Consider the following 23,486-nt stretch of genomic DNA (forward strand, 5'->3'; position numbering starts at 1 on the left):
CCCCATCGCCTCTGTCTGTGCACACTGTGCAAACCACAACTTTCCCACCACTCTGCCACCAACAATCTGTGCCTACTTACACACACAGCCTCATCTCACACCTTGCCGACATTCACAGCGATTCCAAGGCATAAGAACATAAGAATTAGGAACAGGAGTAGGCCATCTAGCCCCTCGAGCCTGCTCCGCCATTCAGCAAGATCATGGCTGATCTGGCCGTGGACTCAGCTCCACTTACCCGCCCGCCCCCCATAACCCTTAATTCCCTTATTGGTTAAAAATCTATCTATCTGTGATTTGAATACATTCAATGAGCCAGCCTCAACTGCTTCCTTGGACAGAGAATTCCACAGATTCACAACCCTCTGGGAGAAGAAATTCCTTCTCTACTCGGTTTTAAATTGGCTCCCCCCATATTTTGAGGCTGTGCCCCCTAGTTCTAGTCTCCCCGACCAGTGGAAACAACCTCTCTGCCTTTATCCTGTCTATCCCTTTCATTATTTTAAATGTTTCTATAAGATCCCCCCTCATCCTTCTGAACTCCAAGGAGTAAAGACCCAGTCTACTCAATCTATCATCATAAGGTAACCCCCTCCTCTCCGGAAGCAGCCTAGTGAATCGTCTCTGTACCCCCTCCAAAGCTAGTTTAATAGAGGGTCTGCACTGGGTGATGCACCGGGGCCTAGCGGGTTGCACCAAGGGGAAAGTGAGCCTCGGGAACCATCTCCCCGGAAGGAGAGTTCTGCTGCACAGGACTCAAATGAGGACCTCGATGTTTTGGTGGCCATGCACTCTGACATGACGCTTGTCATGGGCGATGTGACAGCTTCCATTGCAGCACAGACGGAAGCAACTCAACGTCTTAGTGCTGTGATGCAGAGCATGGTTGGTGCCATCGAGTCTCGGCCTGCTCTCATGCAGTCTCAGCTGGATGCCACGCATGCTGTGCCCGGTGCCATCGTCGCTGAGCCCACCACAGTCCACTGGGGATCTCACAGTGTCGTAGCAGGCTTAGCAACCTGTGCTCCAGCAGATCGGTGGGGATGCTGAGGTGTTGCCCCGGGGCTGTGGCAGTGAGTCAGCGGAGCAGGAACCTGCTGTCCTCTCTCAGGATGACAGCGTTCCTGATCCCAGGACTGCCACCCCGCCATTGCCCTTGTCGCTGCCTGTCGCAGCATCACAGCACGCAGATGTTGCGTTGCTTCCGCCTGTCACATCGCCCATGATATGGATCCTGAGGTCTCTCTGGGAGTCCACCATCGACTGCAGACTGGCAGTGATGGGCTCCAAGGTGTGCACAGAGCTGTGTTGTTGGTGAACTCCTCTACGCTCCTTGCCATTGCCGAAAGGTTCTCGGGCACCCTTGCCACTGCACCTATCACCTCGGAGTGCATGGCCATCACCCTTCTTGTGAACACTTCCCCATCGTGGTCCTCATCTGAGTCCTGTGCAGCAGAACTCGCGCGTGAACTCTCCCTCCGGGGAGCTGGCTCCCAAGCTACCCTTTCCCCTTGGTCTTGCTGCAGCCCGCTAGGCTCCGATGCATCACCCAGTGCAGACCCCTCTGCTAAGCTAAGCTCGAAGGATTGTGTAGAGCCAGTGTCTGAGGTGGTGCCTGCGGGGCAGAGATACAGTGACGCCATTCTTGTGTTCTCCCCTTCTCCACCGTCACTCTCACTGGGGGGGGGGGCTCAGGGAAAGGCTGATCATCTGCTGGCTGATTATCTGAAAGCTTAAAGGCACAAGACTCGCGTTAAGGTGAGAGCAAGCGGGCAGGAATGGAGCAAGGAATGCAGACAGTATCAGGAGCTGGAAAGTGATCAAGTCTTCTGGTGTGAGGGGGAAGTGGGATGAGTAACGGAGAAGGGATGAAATACCGTTGTTGCCCCCAGGGTCACGCGCCCACCACCTGCGGGCCAATGAGCCGCAGTACTCGCTGCTCCAGGTCTCAGAGCTGCTGGAGCTGAGCATCACTCCCAACTGGTCCTCTGCTACTCCTTACTTTTGTGGACCATCTTGGCCTGCAAAAGAAAGGAATGTGTGTGAGTCTGATTCCAGCTATATGTCTGGAAGATATGCCTGCTGTCATTGAATAGCTGTGAATGCAGGCAAGGTGTGACTCTGAACAGCAGATATTTGGTGGGTGAACATAAGAACATGAAATAGGAGCAGGCGTCGGCCATTCGGCCCCTCGGGCCTGCTCCGCCATTTAATAAGATTGTGTCTGATCTGATCATGGACTCAGCTCCACTTCCCCGCCCGCTCCCCATAACCTTTTATTCTCTTATTGCTCAAAAATCCATCTATCTCCGTCTTAAATATATTCAATGTCCCAGCCTCCACAGCTCTCTGGGTCAGAGAATTGCACAGATTTACAACCCTCTGAGAGAAGAAATTCCTCCTCATCTCAGTTTTAAATGGGCAGCCCCTTATTCTGAGACTATGAAAGAAATGGCAGACCAATTGAACAAATACTTTGGTTCTATCTTCACTAAGGAAGACACAAATAACCTTCCGGAAATACTAGGGGACCGAAGGCCTAGAGAGAAGGAGGAACTAAAGGAAATCCTTATTAGTCAGCAAATTGTGTTAGGGAAATTGATGGGATTGAAGGCCGATAAATCCCTAGGGCCTGATAGTCTGCATCCCAGAGTACTTAAGGAAGTGGCCCTAGAAATAGTAGATGCATTGGTGATCATTTTCCAACATTCTATACACTCTGGATCAGTTCCTATGGACTGGAAGATAGCTAATGTAACCCCACTTTTTAAAAAAGGAGGCAGAGAGAAAACAGGGAATTATAGACCGGTCAGCCTGACATCTGTGGTGGGGAAAATGTTGGAATCATTTATTAAAGATGTAATATCAGCACATTTGGAAAGCAGTGACAGGATCGGTCCAAGTCAGCATGGATTTATGAAAGGGAAATCATGCTTGACACATCTTCTAGAATTTTTTGAAGATGTAACTAGTAGAGTGGACAAGGGAGAACCAGTGGATGTGGTGTATTTGGACTTTGAAAAGGCTTTTGACAAGGTCCCACACAAGAGATTAGTGTGCAAAATTAAAGCACATGGTATTGGAGGTGGATAGAAAACTGGTTGGCGGACAGGAAGCAGAGAGTTGGAATAGACGGGTCCTTTTTAGAACGGCAGGCAGTGACTAGTGGAGTGCCGCAAGGTTCAGTGCTGGGACCCCAGCTATTTACAATATAATTAATGATTTAGACAAAGGAATTGAATGTAATATCTCCAAGTTTGCAGATGACATTAAGCTGGGTGGCGGTGTGAGCTGTGAGGAGGATGCTAAGAGGCTGCAGGGTGACTTGGACAGGTTAGGTGAGTGGGCAAATACATGGCAGATGTGATATAATGTAGATAAATGTGAGATTATCCACTTTGATGGCAAAAACAGGAAAGCAGATTATTATCTGAATGGTGGCAGATTAGTAAAAGGGGAGGTGCAATGAGACCTGGATGTTATGGTACATCAGTCATTGAAGTTGGCATACAGGTACAGCAGGTGGTGAAGAAGGCAAATGGCACATTGGCCTTCATAGCGAGAGGATTTGAGTATAGGAGCAGGGAGGTCTTACTACAATTGTACAGGGCCTTGGTGAGGCCACACCTTGAATATTGTGTACAGTTTTGGTCTCTTAATCTGAGGAAGGACATTCTTGCTATTGAGGGAGTGCAGCGAAGGTTCACCAGACTGATTCCCGGGATGACAGGACTGACATATGAAGAAAAACTGGATCGACTAGGCTTATATTCACTGGAATTTAGAAGAATGATAGGGGATCTCATCGAAAGATATAAAATTCTGACGGGATTGGACTGGTTGGATGCAGGAAGTATGTGATTTTACTGTGCAATTTAGTGGAAAAGGTATTTTTATTGTTACTGAGTAACTTATTAAGATAGAAGGCATTTTAGTATTTCTTTTCATCGAAAAATATTGTGGAGATTTAAAAAGAATGGGGCCTGTACTATCTCGGCCTGTATTGCTGACTACCTGTCTAATGGAGGATCCAGATGGGAGAAGGTTTATTGAGCAGAGTTAGCGGGGTAATGGAGGAGGTCGCAGACTGATGATGAGGAGGAGGAGGCTTTACCCACAAAGGATTTTCAGGGAGCAGTGCTCATACTTGGGCCTGACCGATCAATAGTGCGTTCGAAGGCTGCACTTCCAATTAGAGGTGATCAATGAGATTTGCCAGCTCAATAAAGTAGATCTGTAGCCCAGTACCACCAGCATATTACTGCACTCTCTGTCGGGGTGAAGGTGACTGCGGCACTTTCCTTTTATGCATGTGACTCTTTTCAGGCATCAGCTGGGGACATATGCTGTATGTCTCAGCACACTACTCATCGTTGCATTCGTCAGGTAACCGAAGCACTGTATGCACGCTGGATGGAATTTATAAACTTCCCAATGACCAGGGAGGCTGAGAGTGGGATTTGCACGCATTGCCGGCTTCCCCCAGGTGCAGGGTGCTGTTGACTAGACCCATATTGCCCTGCGAGCACCATTACAGGAGGCGGAGGTGTACCGAAACCATAAGGGATTCCACTCCCTCAACGTGCAGCTCGTCTGCGACCACACACAGCGCGTTATGGCAGTGAATGCCAACTTTCCAGGGAGCATCCATGATGCGCACATCTTGCGTGAGAGCACTGTGTCTGAGCTGTTCAAGTCTGAGCCACAAGGTAAATGCTGGATGCTGGGGGACAAAGGATACGCCCTCACCAGCTGGCTCTTGACCCCGCTGTGGAACGCTCAGACAGAAGCCAAGCAACGATATATTAAGAGCCCTATAGCCACATGTAAAATAATTAAGAGAATTGGAGCGCTGAAGCAGCGTTTTCGATGCTTGGATCACTCGGGAGGCAGCCTGCAATACCACCCTGAGCAGGTTGCTCAGTTCACAGTGGTGTGCTGCATGATGCATCATTTAGCCATCATGTGGGGACAGCAATTGCCATAGGGGACTGCGGGACTACCTGAGGAGAGAGTGCAGGAGACAGAGGAGGAAAATGAGGGGCAGGAGGATGATGAGGAGTGTCCAGATGTACCCATGACACCACCCTCCCCAGCCCCACAGCGGAGGGTATGTGGAGCGTATGCCACAGCAAAATTGTTACATCAGTAGCTCATAAATGAACGCTTTGCTTGAATGTGGAGAGCTGTGTTTTGGGACTCTGATGACTGTTACCCCAAAAGTTTGACACTGTACAAGATTGGTTAAATTCAATTCAAACATTTATGTAAAAATCTCAAAAATATACAATTTTAAAACTTTGTAAAACTTATAACTATAAAACAACTGTAACAACTTTAACAAAACGTTAACAACTTTAATAACAATTTTAACAAAACTTTTACAACTTTTATAAACTTTTACAAATCAAACTTCAATTGTTCAATGAACAAGTTAAACAAAAAGACCCTTTCCTGTCCTCGGCCCCATCCGTGACCACGTGCTACACCACCCTTGGGACTATTCCCCCCCTTTCTTACTCCCGCCCTTTTCTTTCCCACTGCCCCTGAGCCCGGACCTCCCCGTGGTGGTACCAAGCCGGTGAGCACCACACCCCGAGTGCTGTTGCTGTTGTTGGGGGTCGGACATTGCAGGCGCAATGAATGGCGTCTCAGGAGAAGCTGGTGATGTGGAAGGCACGGCTTCGGGGCTGGAAGATGATGTCAGCTCCCCACCCTCAGGTGCTGTCGACCCGACCACTATGGCACGGGGAGATTGTGCGCCATGTCCCGATCCCATTGATTGCCGCATGGCATCGACGGAGTCTATGGTTCGCTTCATCATGGTGATCAGACACGACATATCCTCTGACTACCGCTCTGATAGCGCCGCGATGCTTGCGGCTATTGTCGTCATGACCTTGAGCAGCTCTCGACCTATGTCGACGCTGGCCTGTGACAGACGCTCCATGTTCTGGTACACGCAGCCGACCTTCCCTGCAAAGGCGCTGCAACACTGGGGACGCCTTGCTGCGCACGGCTTGGTCCCACAGAACCAGAGGAGCCGTGGGGGAATCCACATGGAGCTGGTGTACCCTTCTCCGTCTCCACCTGCACTGGCTCCAGGATCAGCGGCTCTTCCTCTTCCTCATCTCCGCCAGGGGTGAAGTCAGGAGAGGGCTGAGTGACGCCAGAGGTGGAGGCAGTGGGTCTCTCTGTGTCGGTGTGGTCTGAATCGTCCGAGTCTGGAAGTACACAACAACATTTAAAAATGCCTGGCACCAGGGAAGGGGTCAGGGTTACATGAGTACACAGTACAGCGACTTACCACAGTCTTACTTAAATGTCCACCACTGCTGCAGTACTTCATTACATATCGCAGACAGACATTACATATCTGCATTACGTTACATGCCCCACCATTGCAGTACATCTCGAGGCCAACATTACAGTTACATTACATGCCATGAGTGGACCGCAACACAGACTGCATTGTATTGAACTGACCGTCCTGTGTGGGTGGCTCAGCTCCAGTGCCGGTGGTGGCACGGTTGCTATCCCCGACCGGGGACAAGGCACGGATCTCGATATCTGTAAACGGCTCCTGGGTTGTGAGTCCTCCCTCCCCTGTACGCCGCTGACCCGCTGCTATCGCACATGTCTTCTTCTGCTGAAAGTAAAGTAAATCAAAGTAAAAATCTTCAATCCATTTAACATCGCAGTCACACAGGGTCACACACACACATTAAAAAACACGGCATTGATCCTCTTGGCATTGCCTGAAAGCACGAATACATCACCGTAACCTTAAGATAAATAACATAATCCGTGTGACACGGAGCCTACATTTACATGGCACATGGGGGCGGGGGGCTGCATAAATAAAACCATGACTTTTCTCCCCTCACCAGGTTGTTCCACCTCTTTCATGGTCCTTGTGGAGGACACAGCCTCCCCGATCTCGACCCATATCCTGTTGTACTCCTTTGGGGGGTGGCTTTCCACGACTACCCTTCGTTAGCTCGGAGTACCTCTCTGTTATATGCTGGAGAAGGACAGGTAACTCTGTCTTGTTGTAGGCAGGCGCCCTTAACCTCCCGTCTCTTTCAATGTTCCTGCACTTTGATTTTTTTTAACATTTCCATGATATTTCTGTTATAATTTTTTTGATTTGTAAAATATGTCTTTTTATTCAAACTGTAGAATTATTAGTTGTTATGAATATATTTTAACTGCAATATGTTTTTAAAGTAACTGCCCGTCGACTAGCTTGCTGCTCCTTCTCACTCTCTCTCCCTCCTCTTCAACTCACTGCGCGTGCGCTGGTGACCCCTGACCCCCGAAATCGTGGGTAAAACGCTTCTGTGCCAAAAACGGGGGGTGGGGGGGGGGGAAATTGCGCATGCGCAGTTCAGTGCCACACCGTCCAGCGAAGAGAAAGTCGATCTGGATCGACTAAGTTACATACCGCCCGCTGCAGACATAACGGCGAAGAAAAATGTTGACCAATTTTGTCCTCTTTGGTCTCGGCGGTGTGCCGGCGGCTTGAAACGACGCACCGTCGGCACACCACCGAGAAATGGGCTGACCTTAAGCATTGACCAGTTTCGGGCCCAGAGAGTTCACATCACCAAATAAACCCCTTAGCCAGTGAGGAAACAATTTATTAACCAGAAAAATTAATTCGAGTATCCTATAGCATAGAGGTTTGGAAGGATTTAATGTTCTATTATGAGAAGTTTGATGTGCTGCAGGATTGTTTGATTTATATACACAAGAGAGTGATAAGATTTCCACAACTGCCCCCTCTCCATACTTACCATAGGAACACAAGAACAGGAGGAGGGTCATTCATCCCTTCCCTCGGGTCTGTTCCGCCATTCAGTGAGATCACACCTCACCTGTAGCTTGACTCCAGCTACCCGCCTTGGTCCCAAAACCCTTAATAATTTCGCCAACAAAAATCTATCAATCTCAGTTTTGACATTTTTACTTGACCCCCAGCCTCATCAGCATATAGGGGGAGAGAGTTCCCGATTCCCACTGCCCTTTGTGTGAAGAAGTGCTCCCTGACATCACCCTGAACAGCCTGCCTCTAATTTTATGCCCCCTTGTTCGGGCTCCCCCCACCAGAGGGAATATTTTCTCTCTGTCTATTAAACCCGTTAACCTTCTATACTCGAGAGAATACAAGCCCAGTCTGTGCAAACTGTCCCTTTTGGCTTCCGTATCATTCTGGTCAATCTGCACTGCACCCCACCAAGGCCAGTATATCGTTCCTAGGTGCGGTGCCCAGAACTGAACGCAGTGCTCCAGGTGGGGTCTACAGTGATGCGAAGGTTGGCAGTAGGCCAGAGGATTGGGAAATTTTTAGAAACCAGCAAAGGACCACTAAAAAAAAAGAGTAGACAGATTATGAGATTAAACTAACAAAAAATATAAAAACGGACAGGAAGAGCTTCTACAGGTATATAAAAAAGAAGTGAGTAGCTAAAGTAAACTTTGATCCCTTAGAGGATGAGACCGGGGAATTAATAATGGGAAACGGGGAAATGGCAGAGACTTGGAACAAATATTTTGTATCGGTCTTCACAGTAGAGGACACTCAAAACATCCCAATAATATATAATCAAGGGGCTATAGGGAGGGGGGTGGGGCGCGGTTGGGGGGAGACTTAAAACAAGCACTATCACCAGAGAAAAAGTACGAGGTAAAATAATGGGACTAAAGGTGGACAAGTCCCCAGGACCTGATGGCCTGCATCCTGGGGTTTTAAAAGAAATAGCTGCAGAGATAGTGGATGCATTGGTGGTAATCTACCAAAATTCTCTGGATTCTGGAAAGGTCCCAGCGGACTGGAAAACCGCAAATGTAACGTCTCTATTTAAGAAAAGAGGGAGACAGAAAACAGGAAACTATAGACCAGTGAGCCTGCCATTGGGAAAATACTGGAGTCCATTATTAATAAAGTAGTAGCAGGACATTTAGAAATAGTGTATTTGGATTTCCAGAAAGCATTCGATAAGGTGCCACATAAAAGGTTACTGCACAAGATAAGAGTTCATGGGGTTGGGGGTAATATATTAGTGTGGAAGGAGGATTGGCTAACTAACAGAAAACAGAGATAAATGGGTCATTTTCTGGTTGACAAACAGTGACTAGTGGGGTGCCACAGGGATCAGTGCTGGGGCCTCAACTATTTACAATCTATATTAATGACTTGGATGAAGGGGCCAGTGTAATGTAGCTAAATTTGCTGATAATACAAAGATGGGTGGGAAAGCAAGTTGTGAGGAGGACGCAAAGAATCTACAAAGGGATATAGACAGACTCATTGAGTGGGCAAAAATTTGGCAATGTGGGAAAATGTGAGGTTATCCACTTTGGTAGGAAAAATAAAAAAGCAAATGATTATTTAAATGGAGAGAGATTACAAAATCCTGCGGTACAGAGGGATCTTGTACATGAAACACAAAAAGTTAGTATGCAGCTACAGCAAGTAATTTGGAAGGTAAATGGAATGTTGGCCTTTATTGAAAGGGGGATAGAGTATAAAAGTAGGGAAGTCCTGCTAAAACTGTGCAAGGTATTGGTGAGGCCACACCTGGAGTACTGCGTGCAGTTTTGGTCTCTGTATTTAAGGAGGGATATACATGCATTGGAGGCAGTTCAAAGAAGATTCACTCGGTTGATTCCAGAGATGAGGGGGTTGTCTTATGAAGAAAGGTTGAGCAGGTTGGGCCTGTACTCCTTGGAGTTTCGAAGACTGAGAGGTGATCTCACTGAATCGTTTAAGATTTTGAGGGGGCTTGACAGGTTGGATGCAGAGAGGATGTTTTTCTTCGTGGGGGAAACTAGAACTAGTGGGCATAGTTTCAGAATAAGGGGTCGCCCATTTAAGACGGAGATGAGGAGGAATTTCTTCTCTCAGAGGGTTGTAAATCTGTGGAATTCTCTGCCCCAGAGAGCTGTGGAGGCTGGGTCATTGAATATATTTAAGGTGGAGATAGATAGTTCAACGTGGGACGTGTGAGGTCATCCACTTTGGACCAGAGAAAGATTGATCCGGGTAGTTTTTAAATGGCACAAAGCTGGGAACTGTGGTGGATAAGCGCACGCTGACAGATAGCTTGAGGTTGAGGTCAGTCACTCGCTGCTCCAACACTGGCTGCACTATGCCCCGCTCCCTCCCCGTACTCCCCCCGCTCCCTCCCCATACCCACCCGTCCCCACCCGTACCCCCTCCCCGTACCCCCTCCCCCTCCCCGTCCCCACCCGTCCTCCCTCCCCGCTCCCCCTCCCCGTACCCCCCCGCTCCCTCCCCGTACTCCCCCCCGCTCCATCCCCGCTCCCCCTCCCCGTCCCCACCCGTCCTCCCTCCCCGCTCCCCCTCCCCGTACCCCCCCGCTCCCTCTACTCCCCCCCGCTCCATCCCCGCTCCCTCCCCATACCCACCCGTCCCCACCCGTACCCCCTCCCCGTACCCCCTCCCCGTACTCCCCCCGCTCCCTCCCCGTACCCCCCGCGCTCCCTCCCCGTACTCCCCCCGCTCCATCCCCGCTCCCCCTCCCCGTCCCTCCCCGTACCCCCTCCCCGCCCCCCGCTCCCTCCCCGTACTCCCCCCGCTCCATCCCTGTACCCCCCTCCCCGTACCCCCCCCGCTCCCCCTCCCCGTACCCCCTCCCCGTACCCCCCCTGCTCCATCCCCGTACCCCCCCCCGCTCCCCCTCCCCGTACCCCCTCCCCGTACCCCCTCCCCGTATCCCCCCTGCTCCATCCCCGTACCCCCCCCGCTCCCCCTCCCCATACCCCCTCCCCGTACCCCCTCCCCGTACCCCCCCTGCTCCATCCCCGTACCCCCTCCCCGTACCCCCTCCCCGCCCCCCGCTCCCTCCCCGTACTCCCCCTCCCCGTCCCCACCCGTACCCCTTCCCCGTACCCCCTCCCCGCCCCCCAGCGCCCCCTCCCCGTCCCCACCCGTATCCCCTCCCCGCCCACCCGTACCCCCACCCGTGCCCCCTCCCCGTACCCCCCCCCCCCGCTCCATCCCCGTACCCCCCACCGCTCCATCCCCGTCCCCACCCGTGCCCCCTCCCCGTACCCCCCCGCTCTCCCTCCCCGTCCCCACCCATACCCCCCACCCCCGCGCCGCTCCCCGTACCCCCCTTGCTCCCATCCCCGTACCCCCTCCCCGCCCCCCCCGTACCCCCACCCGTGCCCCCTCCCCGTACCCCCCCGCTCCATCCCCGTACCCCCTCCCCGTACCCCCCCGCTCCATCCCCGTACCCCCTCCCCGTACCCCCCCCGCTCCAACCCCGCTCCCCCTCCCCGTACCCCCTCCCCGTACCCCCCCCCCCCGCTCCCTCCCCGTGCCCCCTCCCTTCCTCGTGCCCCCTCCCCTCCCCTTGCCCCCTCCCTGTGCCCCTCCCCGTGGTCCCTCTCCCCCACCCCCTCCCCGTACCCCCCCCCGCTCCAACCCCGCTCCCCCTCCCCCCACCCACTCCCCGTACCCCCCCCGCTCCAACCCCGCTCCCCCTCCCCGTACCCCCTCCCCGTACCCCCCCCCGCTCCCTCCCCGTGCCCCCTCCCTTCCTCGTGCCCCCTTCCCTCCCCTTGCCCCCTCCCTGTGCCCCTCCCCGTGTCCCTCTCCCCCCACCCCCTCCCCGTACCCCCCCCCGCTCCAACCCCGCTCCCCCTCCCCCCACCCCCTCCCCGTACCCCCCCGCTCCAACCCCGCTCCCCCTCCCCGTACCCCCTCCCCGTACCCCCCCCGCTCCCTCCCCGCGCCCCCTCCCCCTCCCCGTACCCCCCCCCGCTCCAACCCCGCTCCCCCTCCCCGTACCCCCTCCCCGTACCCCCCCCCGCTCCCTCCCCGTACCCCCTCCCTTCCTCGTGCCCCCTTCCCTCCCCTTGCCCCCTCCCTGTGCCCCTCCCCGTGTCCCTCTCCCCCCACCCCCTCCCCGTACCCCCCCCGCTCCAACCCCGCTCCCCCTCCCCCCACCCCCTCCCCGTACCCCCCCGCTCCAACCCCGCTCCCCCTCCCCGTACCCCCTCCCCGTACCCCCCCCCCGCTCCCTCCCCGCGCCCCCTCCCCCTCCCCGTACCCCCCCCCGCTCCAACCCCGCTCCCCCTCCCCGTACCCCCTCCCCGTACCCCCCCCCGCTCCAACCCCGCTCCCCCTCCCCGTACCCCCTCCCCGTACCCCCCCCGCTCCCTCCCCGCGCCCTCTCCCCACCTCCCCGCGCCCCCTCCCCGTACCCTCCCGCTCCCTCCCCGCGCCCCCTCCCCCTCCCCGTGCCCCCTCCCCTCCTCGTGCCCCCTCCCTTCCTCGTGCCCCCTCCCCTCCCCTTGCCCCCTCCCTGTGCCCCTCCCCGTGTCCCTCTCCCCCCACCCCCTCTGCGCCCCCTCCCTTCACCCCCTCCGCGCCCCTCCCCCTCCCCTCCTTGTGCCCCCGTGCCCACTCCCTTCCTCGTGCCCACTCCCTGTGCCCCTCCCCTCCCCATGCCCCTCTCCCCGCCCCCTCCCTTCACCCCCTCCTCGCGCTCGTGCCCCCGTCCCCTCCTCATGCCCCCTCCCTGCCCCCTCCCCGTGCCCCCTGTTCCCTCCTCATGCCCCCTCCCTGCCCCCTCCCCGTGCCCCGTGCCCCCCGTCCCCTCCTCATGCCCTCCCAGTGCCCCCTCCCTGCCCCGGCCCCTAGATGACAATCGGTGTAATCAGTCAGACTGACAAAAGCTTGGGCTTTCCGGCGGTAATATCGATGTTAAACACTCCGTTCAAAGCTAGACCATTTTGGATTAGGTGTCACTGGGGGTTTAACAGCGTATCAACTGCTAAACCAACGATAGGGCCCTGAAAAACTAATTTGTGCCAGGTTTCTCCATAATGATGCAAAGTACAATTTTTAAGAAATTTCAAAAAAATATATATATTTAAAAAAAAATAAAAACAGAAAGTGCTGGAATTCTCAGCAGGTCAGGCAGCATCTGTGGCGAGAACGGAGTTAATGTTTCGGGTCTGTGACCCATCGTCAGAACCGGGAAAGTTTGGGATGTAACAGATTGTTCAGGAGGTGCGGGGCCAGGAAACGGGGAGGGAGGAGAGAACTAAAGGGACTGTCTGGGATAGGGTGGGAGGCAGGAGAGATTAGAGAGACACAAGGGATGGTGGGCAAAAATGGGATGGTGATGGTAATAAGTTAATGGTGATGGTAAACAAGTTAATAATGATGGTAATAAGTTAATGGTGATGGTAAACAAGTTAATGGTGATGGTAAACAAGTTAATGATGATGGTAACAAAAAATGAGTCTAGTGGGGGGTGTATGGCGGAATCATCACCAGATGCCGTGGGAAAGAGATAAAAAGGGGGGGGGGGTTTGTAAAAAGAAGGAAGGAAAGTAAACAAAAATAGGGGCAGAGGCTCTGGTCTGAAATTGTTGAACTCGATGTTGAGTGTGGAAGGCTGTAAAGTGCCGAAACAAAAGATGAGGTGCTGTCCCTCGAGCTTGCGTTGAGCTGCGTTGGAACAGTGCAGGAGGCCGAGGACGGAGAGGTCAGAGTGGGAGTGGAGCGGGGAATTAAAGGGACAGGCGACTGGAAGCTCGGGGTCATGCTTACGGACTGAACAGAGGTGCTCCGCAAAGCGGTCACCCAATTTACGCTTGGTCTCCCCAAGCGCCTGAACAAACCCCCCCCCCACTCCCGCCAATGCCCCCTGCACACAGCAGTGTGTGTCTTCCATTGCACTGACCTGCGACCCCTGTAATGTGAAGCAAAGCAACGTGAGCCGAGCAGGAGCCGATTTGACCTCCTGACCTTTGAGTGGCCTTTAGCAGCGAGTCCCACAGTTCTGCTTTCTGTCAGCACCCTGGGGAAGCAGAACTAGTCGGTCCCATTGATCTTTGGCAGCTTTGAATGTTTAATATCATCGGGATATTCCGAGGATATTTATGAGCTAACATGCTCTGGTGCCCTGTGCGAGTGGGAGTTTATTGGCCAATGCCGAGTTTGGTTCTATGATGGAGGCGTGACAGACTGTTTCAATGTGCCATGATGATGGTTGTCTCCCTGTCCTCTCTGTGTTCCAGGAGGGGCAACAACTGATTGACGAGAAGCCCGAGCTAGCCCAGGTGGTGAGGAAGAAACTGGAGGAGATCCATGATTGCTGGATCGTGCTGGAGAGCACGACACAGGACAAGGCGAGGCACCTGTTTGATGTGAGCAAGGCAGAGCTGCTGGTGCAGAGCTATGGTGAGCTAGACAAGAGGCTGTCGCAGCTCGAGGGGCAGCTACACGGGGTAGAAAGGCCCAGAGACATCGGCAGTGTCAACACTCAACTCCAGAAACTGCAGGTGAGCTATCGGGAGTGCCCGCGACATTAACCCGCCCGTTGTACACCCCGTTATACACCCGCCCGTTGTACACCCCGTTATACACCCGGCCGTTATACACCCCGTTATACACCCGCCCGTTATACATCCCGTTATACACCCGCCCGTTATACACCCCGTTATACACCCGCCCGTTATACACCCCGTTATACACCCGGCCGTTATACATCCCGTTATACACCCGCCCGTTATACACCCTGTTATACACCCGCCTGTTATACACCCCGTTATACACCCGCCCGTTATACACCCCGTTATACACCCGCCCGTTATACATCCCGTTATACACCCGCCTGTTATACACCCCGTTATACACCCGCCCGTTATACACCCCGTTATACACCCGCCCGTTAGACACCCCGTTATACACCCGGCCGTTATACACCCCGTTATACACCCGCCCGTTATACACCCCGTTATACACCCGCCCGTTATACACCCGCCCGTTATACACCCCGTTATACACCCGCCCGTTATACACCCCGTTATACACCCGCCCGTTATACATCCCGTTATACACCCGCCCGTTATACACCCTGTTATACACCCGCCTGTTATACACCCCGTTATACACCCGCCCGTTATACACCCCGTTATACACCCGCCCGTTATACACCCTGTTATACACCCTGCCCGTTATACATCCCGATATACACCCTGTTATACACCCTGACCGTTATACACCCCGTTATACACCCGCCCGTTATACACCCTGCCCGTTATTCACCCGCCCGTTATACACCCTGTTATATACCCGCCTGTTATACACCCTGTTATACACCCGCCCGTTATACACCCTGTTATACACCCGCCCGTTGTACACCCCGTTATACACCCGCCCGTTATACATCCCGTTATACACCCGCCCGTTATACACCCTGTTATACACCCGCCCGTTATACACCCTGTTATACACCCGCCCGTTATACACCCTGTTATACACCCGCCCGTTATACACCCCGTTATACACCCCGTTATACACCCGCCCGTTATACACCCTGTTATACACCCGCCCGTTATACACCCTGTTATACACCCACCCGTTATACACCCGGCCGTTATACACCCCGTTATAGACCCGCCCGTTATACATCCCGTTATACACCCGCCCGTTATACACCCTGTTATACACCCGCCTGTTATACACCCCGTTATACACCCGCCCGTTATACACCCACCCGTTATACACCTCGTTATACACCCGCCCGTTATACACCCCGTTATACACCTGCCCGTTATACACCCCGTTATACACCCGGCCGTTATACACCCCGTTATACACCCGCCCGTTATACACCCCGTTATACACCCGCCCGTTATACACCCCGTTATACACCCGCCCGTTATACACCCTGTTATACACCCTGCCCGTTATACATCCCGATATACACCCTGTTATACACCCTGACCGTTATACACCCCGTTATACACCCGCCTGTTATACACCCCGCCCGTTATACACCCGCCCATTATACACCCCGTTATACACCTGCCCGTTATACACCCCGTTATACACTCGCCCATTATACATCCCGTTATACACCCGGCCGTTATACACCCCGTTATACACCCGCCCGTTATACACCCCGTTATACACCCGGCCGTTATACACCCCGTTATACACCCTGCCCGTTATACATCCCGTTATACACCCGCCCGTTATACACCCCGTTATACACCCTTCCCGTTATACATCCCGTTATACACCCGCCCATTATACACCCCGTTATACACCCGCCCGTTATACACCCTGTTATACACCCGCCCGTTATACACCCTGTTATACACCCGCCCGTTATACACCCTGTTATACACCCGCCCGTTACACCCTGTTATACACCCGCCTGTTATACACCCCGTTATACACCCGCCCGTTATACACCCGGCCGTTATACACCCGGCCGTTATACACCCCGTTATACACCCTGCCCGTTATACATCCCGTTATACACCCGCCCGTTATACACCCCGTTATACACCCTGCCCGTTATACATCCCGTTATACACCCGCCCATTATACACCCCGTTATACACCCGCCCGTTATACACCCTGTTATACACCCGCCCGTTATACACCCCGTTATACACCCGCCCGTTATACACCCTGTTATACACCCTGCCCGTTATACACCCCGTTATACACCCCATTATACACCCGCCCGTTATACACCCTGTTATACACCCGCCCGTTATACACCCCGTTATACACTCGCCCGTTATACACCCTGTTATACACCCGCCCGTTATACACCCTGTTATACACCCGCCCGTTACACCCTGTTATACACCCGGCCGTTATACACCCCGTTATACACCCTGCCCGTTATACATCCCGTTATACATCCCGTTATACACCCCGTTATACACCCGGCCGTTATACACCCCGTTATACACCCGCCCGTTATACACCCCGTTATACACCCTGCCCGTTATACATCCCGTTATACACCCGCCCATTATACACCCCGTTATACACCCGCCCGTTATACACCCGCCCGTTATACACCCGCCCGTTATACACCCTGTTATACACTCTGCCCGTTATACACCCCGTTATACACCCCATTATACACCCGCCCGTTATACACCCTGTTATACACCCGCCCGTTATACACCGCCCGTTATACACCCCGTTATACACCTGCCCGTTATACACCCTGTTATACACCCGCCCGTTATACACCCTGCTATACACCCTGCCCGTTATACACCCTGTTATACACCCACCCGTTATACACCCCGTTATACACCCGCCCATTACACACCCGCCCGTTATACACCCCGTTATACACCCGGCCGTTATACATCCCGTTATACACCCGGCCGTTAAACATCCCGTTATACACCCTGCCCGTTATATACCCTGTTATACACCCGCCCGTTATACACCCTGCCCGTTATACACCCCGTTATATACCCGGCCATTATACATCCCGTTATACACCCGCCCGTTATACACCCTGTTATACACCCGCCCGTTATACACCCTGTTATACACCCTGCCCGTTATACATCCCGTTATACACCCAGCCGTTATACACCCTGTTATACACCCGCCCGTTATACACCCCGCCCGTTATACACCCCGTTATACACCCGCCCGTTATACACCCTGTTATACACCCTGCCCGTTATACACCCTGTTATACACCCGCCCGTTATACACCCACCCGTTATACACCCCATTATACACCCGCCCGTTATACACCCCGTTATACACCCGGCCGTTATACACCCTGTTATACACCCTGCCCGTTATACACCCTGTTATACACCCGCCCATTATACACCCTGTTATACACACGCCCAATATACACCCTGTTATACACCCGCCCGTTATACACCCGCCCGTTATACACCCCGTTATACACCCGCCCGTTATACACCCCGTTATACACCCGGCCGTTATACACCCTATTATACACCCTGCCCGTTATACACCCTGTTATACACCCGCCCATTATACACCCTGTTATACACACGCCCAATATACACCCTGTTATACACCCGCCCGTTATACACCCGCCCGTTATACACCCCGTTATACACCCGGCCGTTATACACCCTGTTATACACCCTGCCCGTTATACACCCTGTTATACACCCGCCCATTATACACCCTGTTATACACACGCCCAATATACACCCTGTTATACACCCGCCCGTTATACACCCGCCCGTTATACACCCCGTTATACACCCGCCCGTTATACACCCTGTTATACACCCGCCCGTTATACACCCTGTTATACACCCGCCCGTTATACACCCTGTTATACACCCGCCCGTTATACACCCCGTTATACACCCGGCCGTTATACACCTGGCCGTTATACATCCCGTTATACACCCGGCCGTTAAACATCCCGTTATACACCCTGCCCGTTATATACCCTGTTATACACCCGCCCGTTATACACCCTGCCCGTTATACACCCCGTTATATACCTGGCCGTTATACATCCCGTTATACACCCGCCCGTTATACACCCTGTTATACACCCGCCCGTTATACACCCTGTTATACACCCTGCCCGTTATACATCCCGTTATACACCCAGCCGTTATACACCCTGTTATACACCCGCCCGTTATACACCCCGCCCGTTATACACCCCGTTATACACCCGCCCGTTATACACCCTGTTATACACCCTGCCCGTTATACACCCTGTTATACACCCGCCCGTTATACACCCACCCGTTATACACCCCGTTATACACCCGCCCGTTATACACCCCGTTATACACCCGGCCGTTATACACCCTGTTATACACCCTGCCCGTTATACACCCTGTTATACACCCGCCCATTATACACCCTGTTATACACACGCCCAATATACACCCTGTTATACACCCGCCCGTTATACACCCGCCCGTTATACACCCCGTTATACACCCGCCCGTTATACACCCCGTTATACACCCGGCCGTTATACACCCTGTTATACACCCTGCCCGTTATACACCCTGTTATACACCCGCCCATTATACACCCTGTTATACACACGCCCAATATACACCCTGTTATACACCCGCCCGTTATACACCCGCCCGTTATACACCCCGTTATACACCCGGCCGTTATACACCCTGTTATACACCCTGCCCGTTATACACCCTGTTATACACCCGCCCATTATACACCCTGTTATACACACGCCCAATATACACCCTGTTATACACCCGCCCGTTATACACCCGCCCGTTATACACCCCGTTATACACCCGCCCGTTATACACCCGCCCGTTATACACCCCGTTATACACCCGCCCATTATACACCCTGTTATACACCCGCCCGTTATACACCCTGTTATACACCCGCCCGTTATACACCCTGTTATACACCCGCCCGTTATACACCCCGTTATACACCCGGCCGTTATACACCCGGCCGTTATACACCCGGCCGTTATACACCTTGTTATACACCCGGCTGTTATACACCCCGTTATACACCCACCCGTTATACACCCCGTTATACACCCGGCCGTTATATACCCGCCCGTTATACACCCTGTTATACACCCGCCCGTTATACACCTTGTTATACACCCGGCAGTTATACACCCCGTTATACACCCACCCGTTATACACCCCGTTATACACCCTGTTATACACCCGCCCGTTATACACCCTGTTATACACCCTGCCCGTTATACACCCTGTTATACACCCGCCCGTTATACACCCTGTTATACACACTGCCCGTTATACACCCCGTTATACAACCCGACCCGTTAAACACCCTGTTATACACCCGCCCGTTATACACCCTGTTATACACCCGCCCGTTATACACCCTGTTATACACCCCGTTATACACCCGCCCGTTATACACCCCGTTATACACCCGCCCGTTATACACCCCGTTATACACCCGGCCGTTATACACCCTGTTATACACCCTGCCCGTTATACACCCTGTTATACACCCGCCCATTATACACCCTGTTATACACACGCCCAATATACACCCTGTTATACACCCGCCCGTTATACACCCCGTTATACACCCGCCCGTTATACACCCGCCCGTTATACACCCCGTTATACACCCGCCCGTTATACACCCTGTTATACACCCGCCCGTTATACACCCTGTTATACACCCGCCCGTTATACACCCTGTTATACACCCGCCCGCTATACACCCCGTTATACACCCGGCCGTTATACACCCGGCCGTTATACACCCTGCCCGTTATACACCCTGTTATACACCTGCCCGTTATAGACCTTGTTATACACCCGGCAGTTATACACCCCATTATACACCCACCCGTTATACACCCCGTTATACACCCGCCCGTTATACACCCTGTTATACACCCGCCCGATATACACCCTGTTATACACCAGCCCGTTATATACCCTGTTATACACCCGCCCGATATACACCCTGTTATACACCCTGCCCATTATACACCCCGTTATACACCCTGCCCATTATACACCCTGTTATACACCCTGCCCATTATACACCCCGTTATACACCCCGCTCGTTATACACACCGCCCGTTGTACACCCTGCCCGTTGTACACCCTGCCCGTTGTACACCCTGTTATACACCCGCCCATTATACACCCTGTTATATAGCCGCCCGTTATACACACGCCCGTTATACACCCCGCCCGTTATACACCCCGCCCGTTATGCATCTGTCCGTTATACACCCCGTCCGTTACACACCCCGCACGTGATGGACCCCGTTATACACCCGTCCGTTATACACCCTGTTATACACCCTGCCCGTTATACACCCTGTTATACACCCACCCGTTATACACCCTGTTTTACACCCTGCCCATTATACACCCTGTTATACACCCTGCCCATTATACACCCTGTTATACACCCTGCCCATTATACACCCCGTTATACACCCCGCTCGTTATACACACCGCCCGTTGTACACCCTGCCCGTTGTACACCCTGCCCGTTGTACACCCTGTTATACACCCGACCATTATACACCCTGTTATACAGCCGCCCGTTATACACACGCCCGTTATATACCCCGTCCGTTACACACCCCGCACGTGATGGACCCCGTTATACACCCGTCCGTTATACACCCTGTTATACACCCGTCCGTTATACACCCTGTTATACACCCTGCCCCTTATACACCCCACCCGTTGTACGCACCATCCGTTATACACCCGCCCGTTATACACCCGCCCGTTATACACCCATCTGCATACACTCGTCCGTTATACCCCGCCCGTTATACCCCGCCCGTTATACACCCGCCCGTTATACACCCTGCCCGTTATACACCCTGTTATACACCCGTCCGTTATACACCCCGCCCGTTATACACCGATCTGCATACACCCGCCCGTTATACACCCGCCGGTTATACACCCTGCCCGTTCTACACCCGCCCGTTATACACCCTGTTATACACCCGTCCGTTATACACACCGCCCGTTATACACCCATCTGCATACACCCGCCCGTTATACACCCCGCCCGTTATACACCCGCCCGTTATACACCCCGTTATACACCCGCCCTTTATACACCACGCCCATTTATACACCCGCCCATTATACACACCTGCCTGTTGTACTCCCTGCCCGTTATACACACCACCCGTTATACACACCAGCCCGATATACACCCCGCCCGTTATACTCACCACCCGTTATACACACCACCCATTATACACCGCGCCCGTTATACACCGCGCCCGTTATACACCGCGCCAGTTATACACACTGCCCTTTATACACACCAGCCCGTTATACACCGCACCCGTTATACATCGCGCCCGTTATACACACTGCCCTTTATACACACCAGCCCGTTATACACCGCGCCCGTTATACATCGCGCCCGTTATACACACTGCCCTTTATACACACCAGCCCGTTATACACCGCGCCCGTTATACACACTGCCCTTTATACACACCAGCCCGTTATACACCGCGCCCGTTATACATCGCGCCCGTTATACACACTGCCCTTTATACACACCAGCCCGTTATACACCGCGCCCGTTATACACACTGCCCTTTATACACACCAGCCCGTTATACACCGCGCCCGTTATACACCGTGCCAGTTATACACCCGCTCGTTACACACCCCGCCCGTTATACACCGCGCCCGTTATACACCGTGCCAGTTATACACCCGCTCGTTACACACCCCGCCCGTTATACACCCGCCTGTTTTACACTCCGCTCGTTGTACTCCCCGCCTGTTGTACACCGCGCACATCTGCCCATTATATTTTGGCCCCTAGTTTTGCACTCCCCACAAGTGGAAACATCATCTGTGGGGGAGAAATTCGGCTGCTTAGCGTCTCATGTGGCAATAAGGGGTTAGTGACCGGGCATGAAGAATTCAGCAATGCCCGCCAACTTTAATACCTCAATATCCTTTTTATAATGCGGAGACCGGAACAGTACTCGCCGTGTGGTCTAACCAAGGTTCCATACAAGTTTAACATAACTTCACTGCATTTCAATTCTGTCCCTCTAAAAGTGAACCTCAGTATTGGTTTGAACTTTTTATGGCTGTGTTGCTACCTTTAGTGATTTGTGAATCACTAAATCCCTCTGCTGCTTTCGAGTCTTACTGTGTGAATGTGAGTGTGTGCCGTGTGTTGTCGTGGGCAGCGGGGAGTGGAAGCTTTGGGCGGATATGTCTGTTCCTGTGCACGGTCTGCCCTCTCCACACACCCCCTACTGCAGGGTCACCTCCCCTGCAGTAACGGTCGGACAGTGAGGGGACATCTTGTGAATAGTGACCGTAATGCGATTGAAGCTGATACCCGGTTTGAGAGGGAGAAGAGTCAGAAAGTGAGATTTTAACTTTAAATAAGGCTAACTTTGAGTGGATTGCACAGAATGATACCGGGGCTGAAAGGGTTAAATTACGAGGACTGGTCGCACAGACTGGGCTTGTGTTCCCTTGAGTGTAGAACAATAAGGGGGTGATCTAATTGAGGTGTTTAAGATGATTAAAGGAGTTGATGGGGTGGATCGAGAGAAACTATTCCCTCTGGTGGGGGGAGTCCAGAACAAGGGGACATAACCTTAAAATTAGAGCCCGGCCGTTCAGGGGCGATGTCAGGAAACACTTCTTCACACACAGGGCCGTGGGAATCTGGAACTCTCTCCCCACACAAACTGCTGAGTCTGGTGATCAATTGAACAAAACTGGGATTGCTAGATGTTTGTTCGGCAAGAGTATTACCGAACCAAGGTGGGTAGATGGAGCCAAGTTACAGATAGTCCATGATCTCATTGAATGGTGCAACAGGCTCGAGGGGCAGAGTGGCCTCTTCCTGTTCCTATGTTCTAAATTGACTGCAGTAGACTGGGCCATACTGTTAATGGGTGAACCTATAGACACACAGTGGGAGGTATTTAAAGGAGAATTTGGTACGATACAAAACCCAGTACATGTACCCAGCTCCTAAAAAGGCCAAAACTCCACTTGTGTAGTTAAACAACCCTGGCCAGGAAATAAGGTGAGAGACAGCATCAAGCTAAAAGAAAAGGCTTACACAAAGGCAAGGGAAAGTGGTAGGGGAGATACAATAAACAACAAAGAATTATTGTCAGTGGCGCAAAAAGGAATAAGAAAAATAC

General features: G+C 52.9%; 1 protein-coding gene across 1 annotated transcript in view; it reads left to right on the forward strand.

Annotated features, from left to right (window-relative positions):
* LOC139239112 (spectrin beta chain, non-erythrocytic 1-like) overlaps nt 1-23,486 on the forward strand; it is a 563,409-nt gene that overhangs the window by 394,479 nt on the left and 145,444 nt on the right. The window contains exon 20 of the mRNA XM_070867634.1: nt 14,065-14,328. Coding sequence (XP_070723735.1) covers nt 14,065-14,328 — 264 coding nt within the window. The remainder of the gene's footprint in view (nt 1-14,064; nt 14,329-23,486) is intronic.

This window comes from Pristiophorus japonicus, chromosome 26 (assembly GCF_044704955.1).
Source record: "Pristiophorus japonicus isolate sPriJap1 chromosome 26, sPriJap1.hap1, whole genome shotgun sequence".
NCBI lineage: Eukaryota > Metazoa > Chordata > Chondrichthyes > Pristiophoridae > Pristiophorus > Pristiophorus japonicus.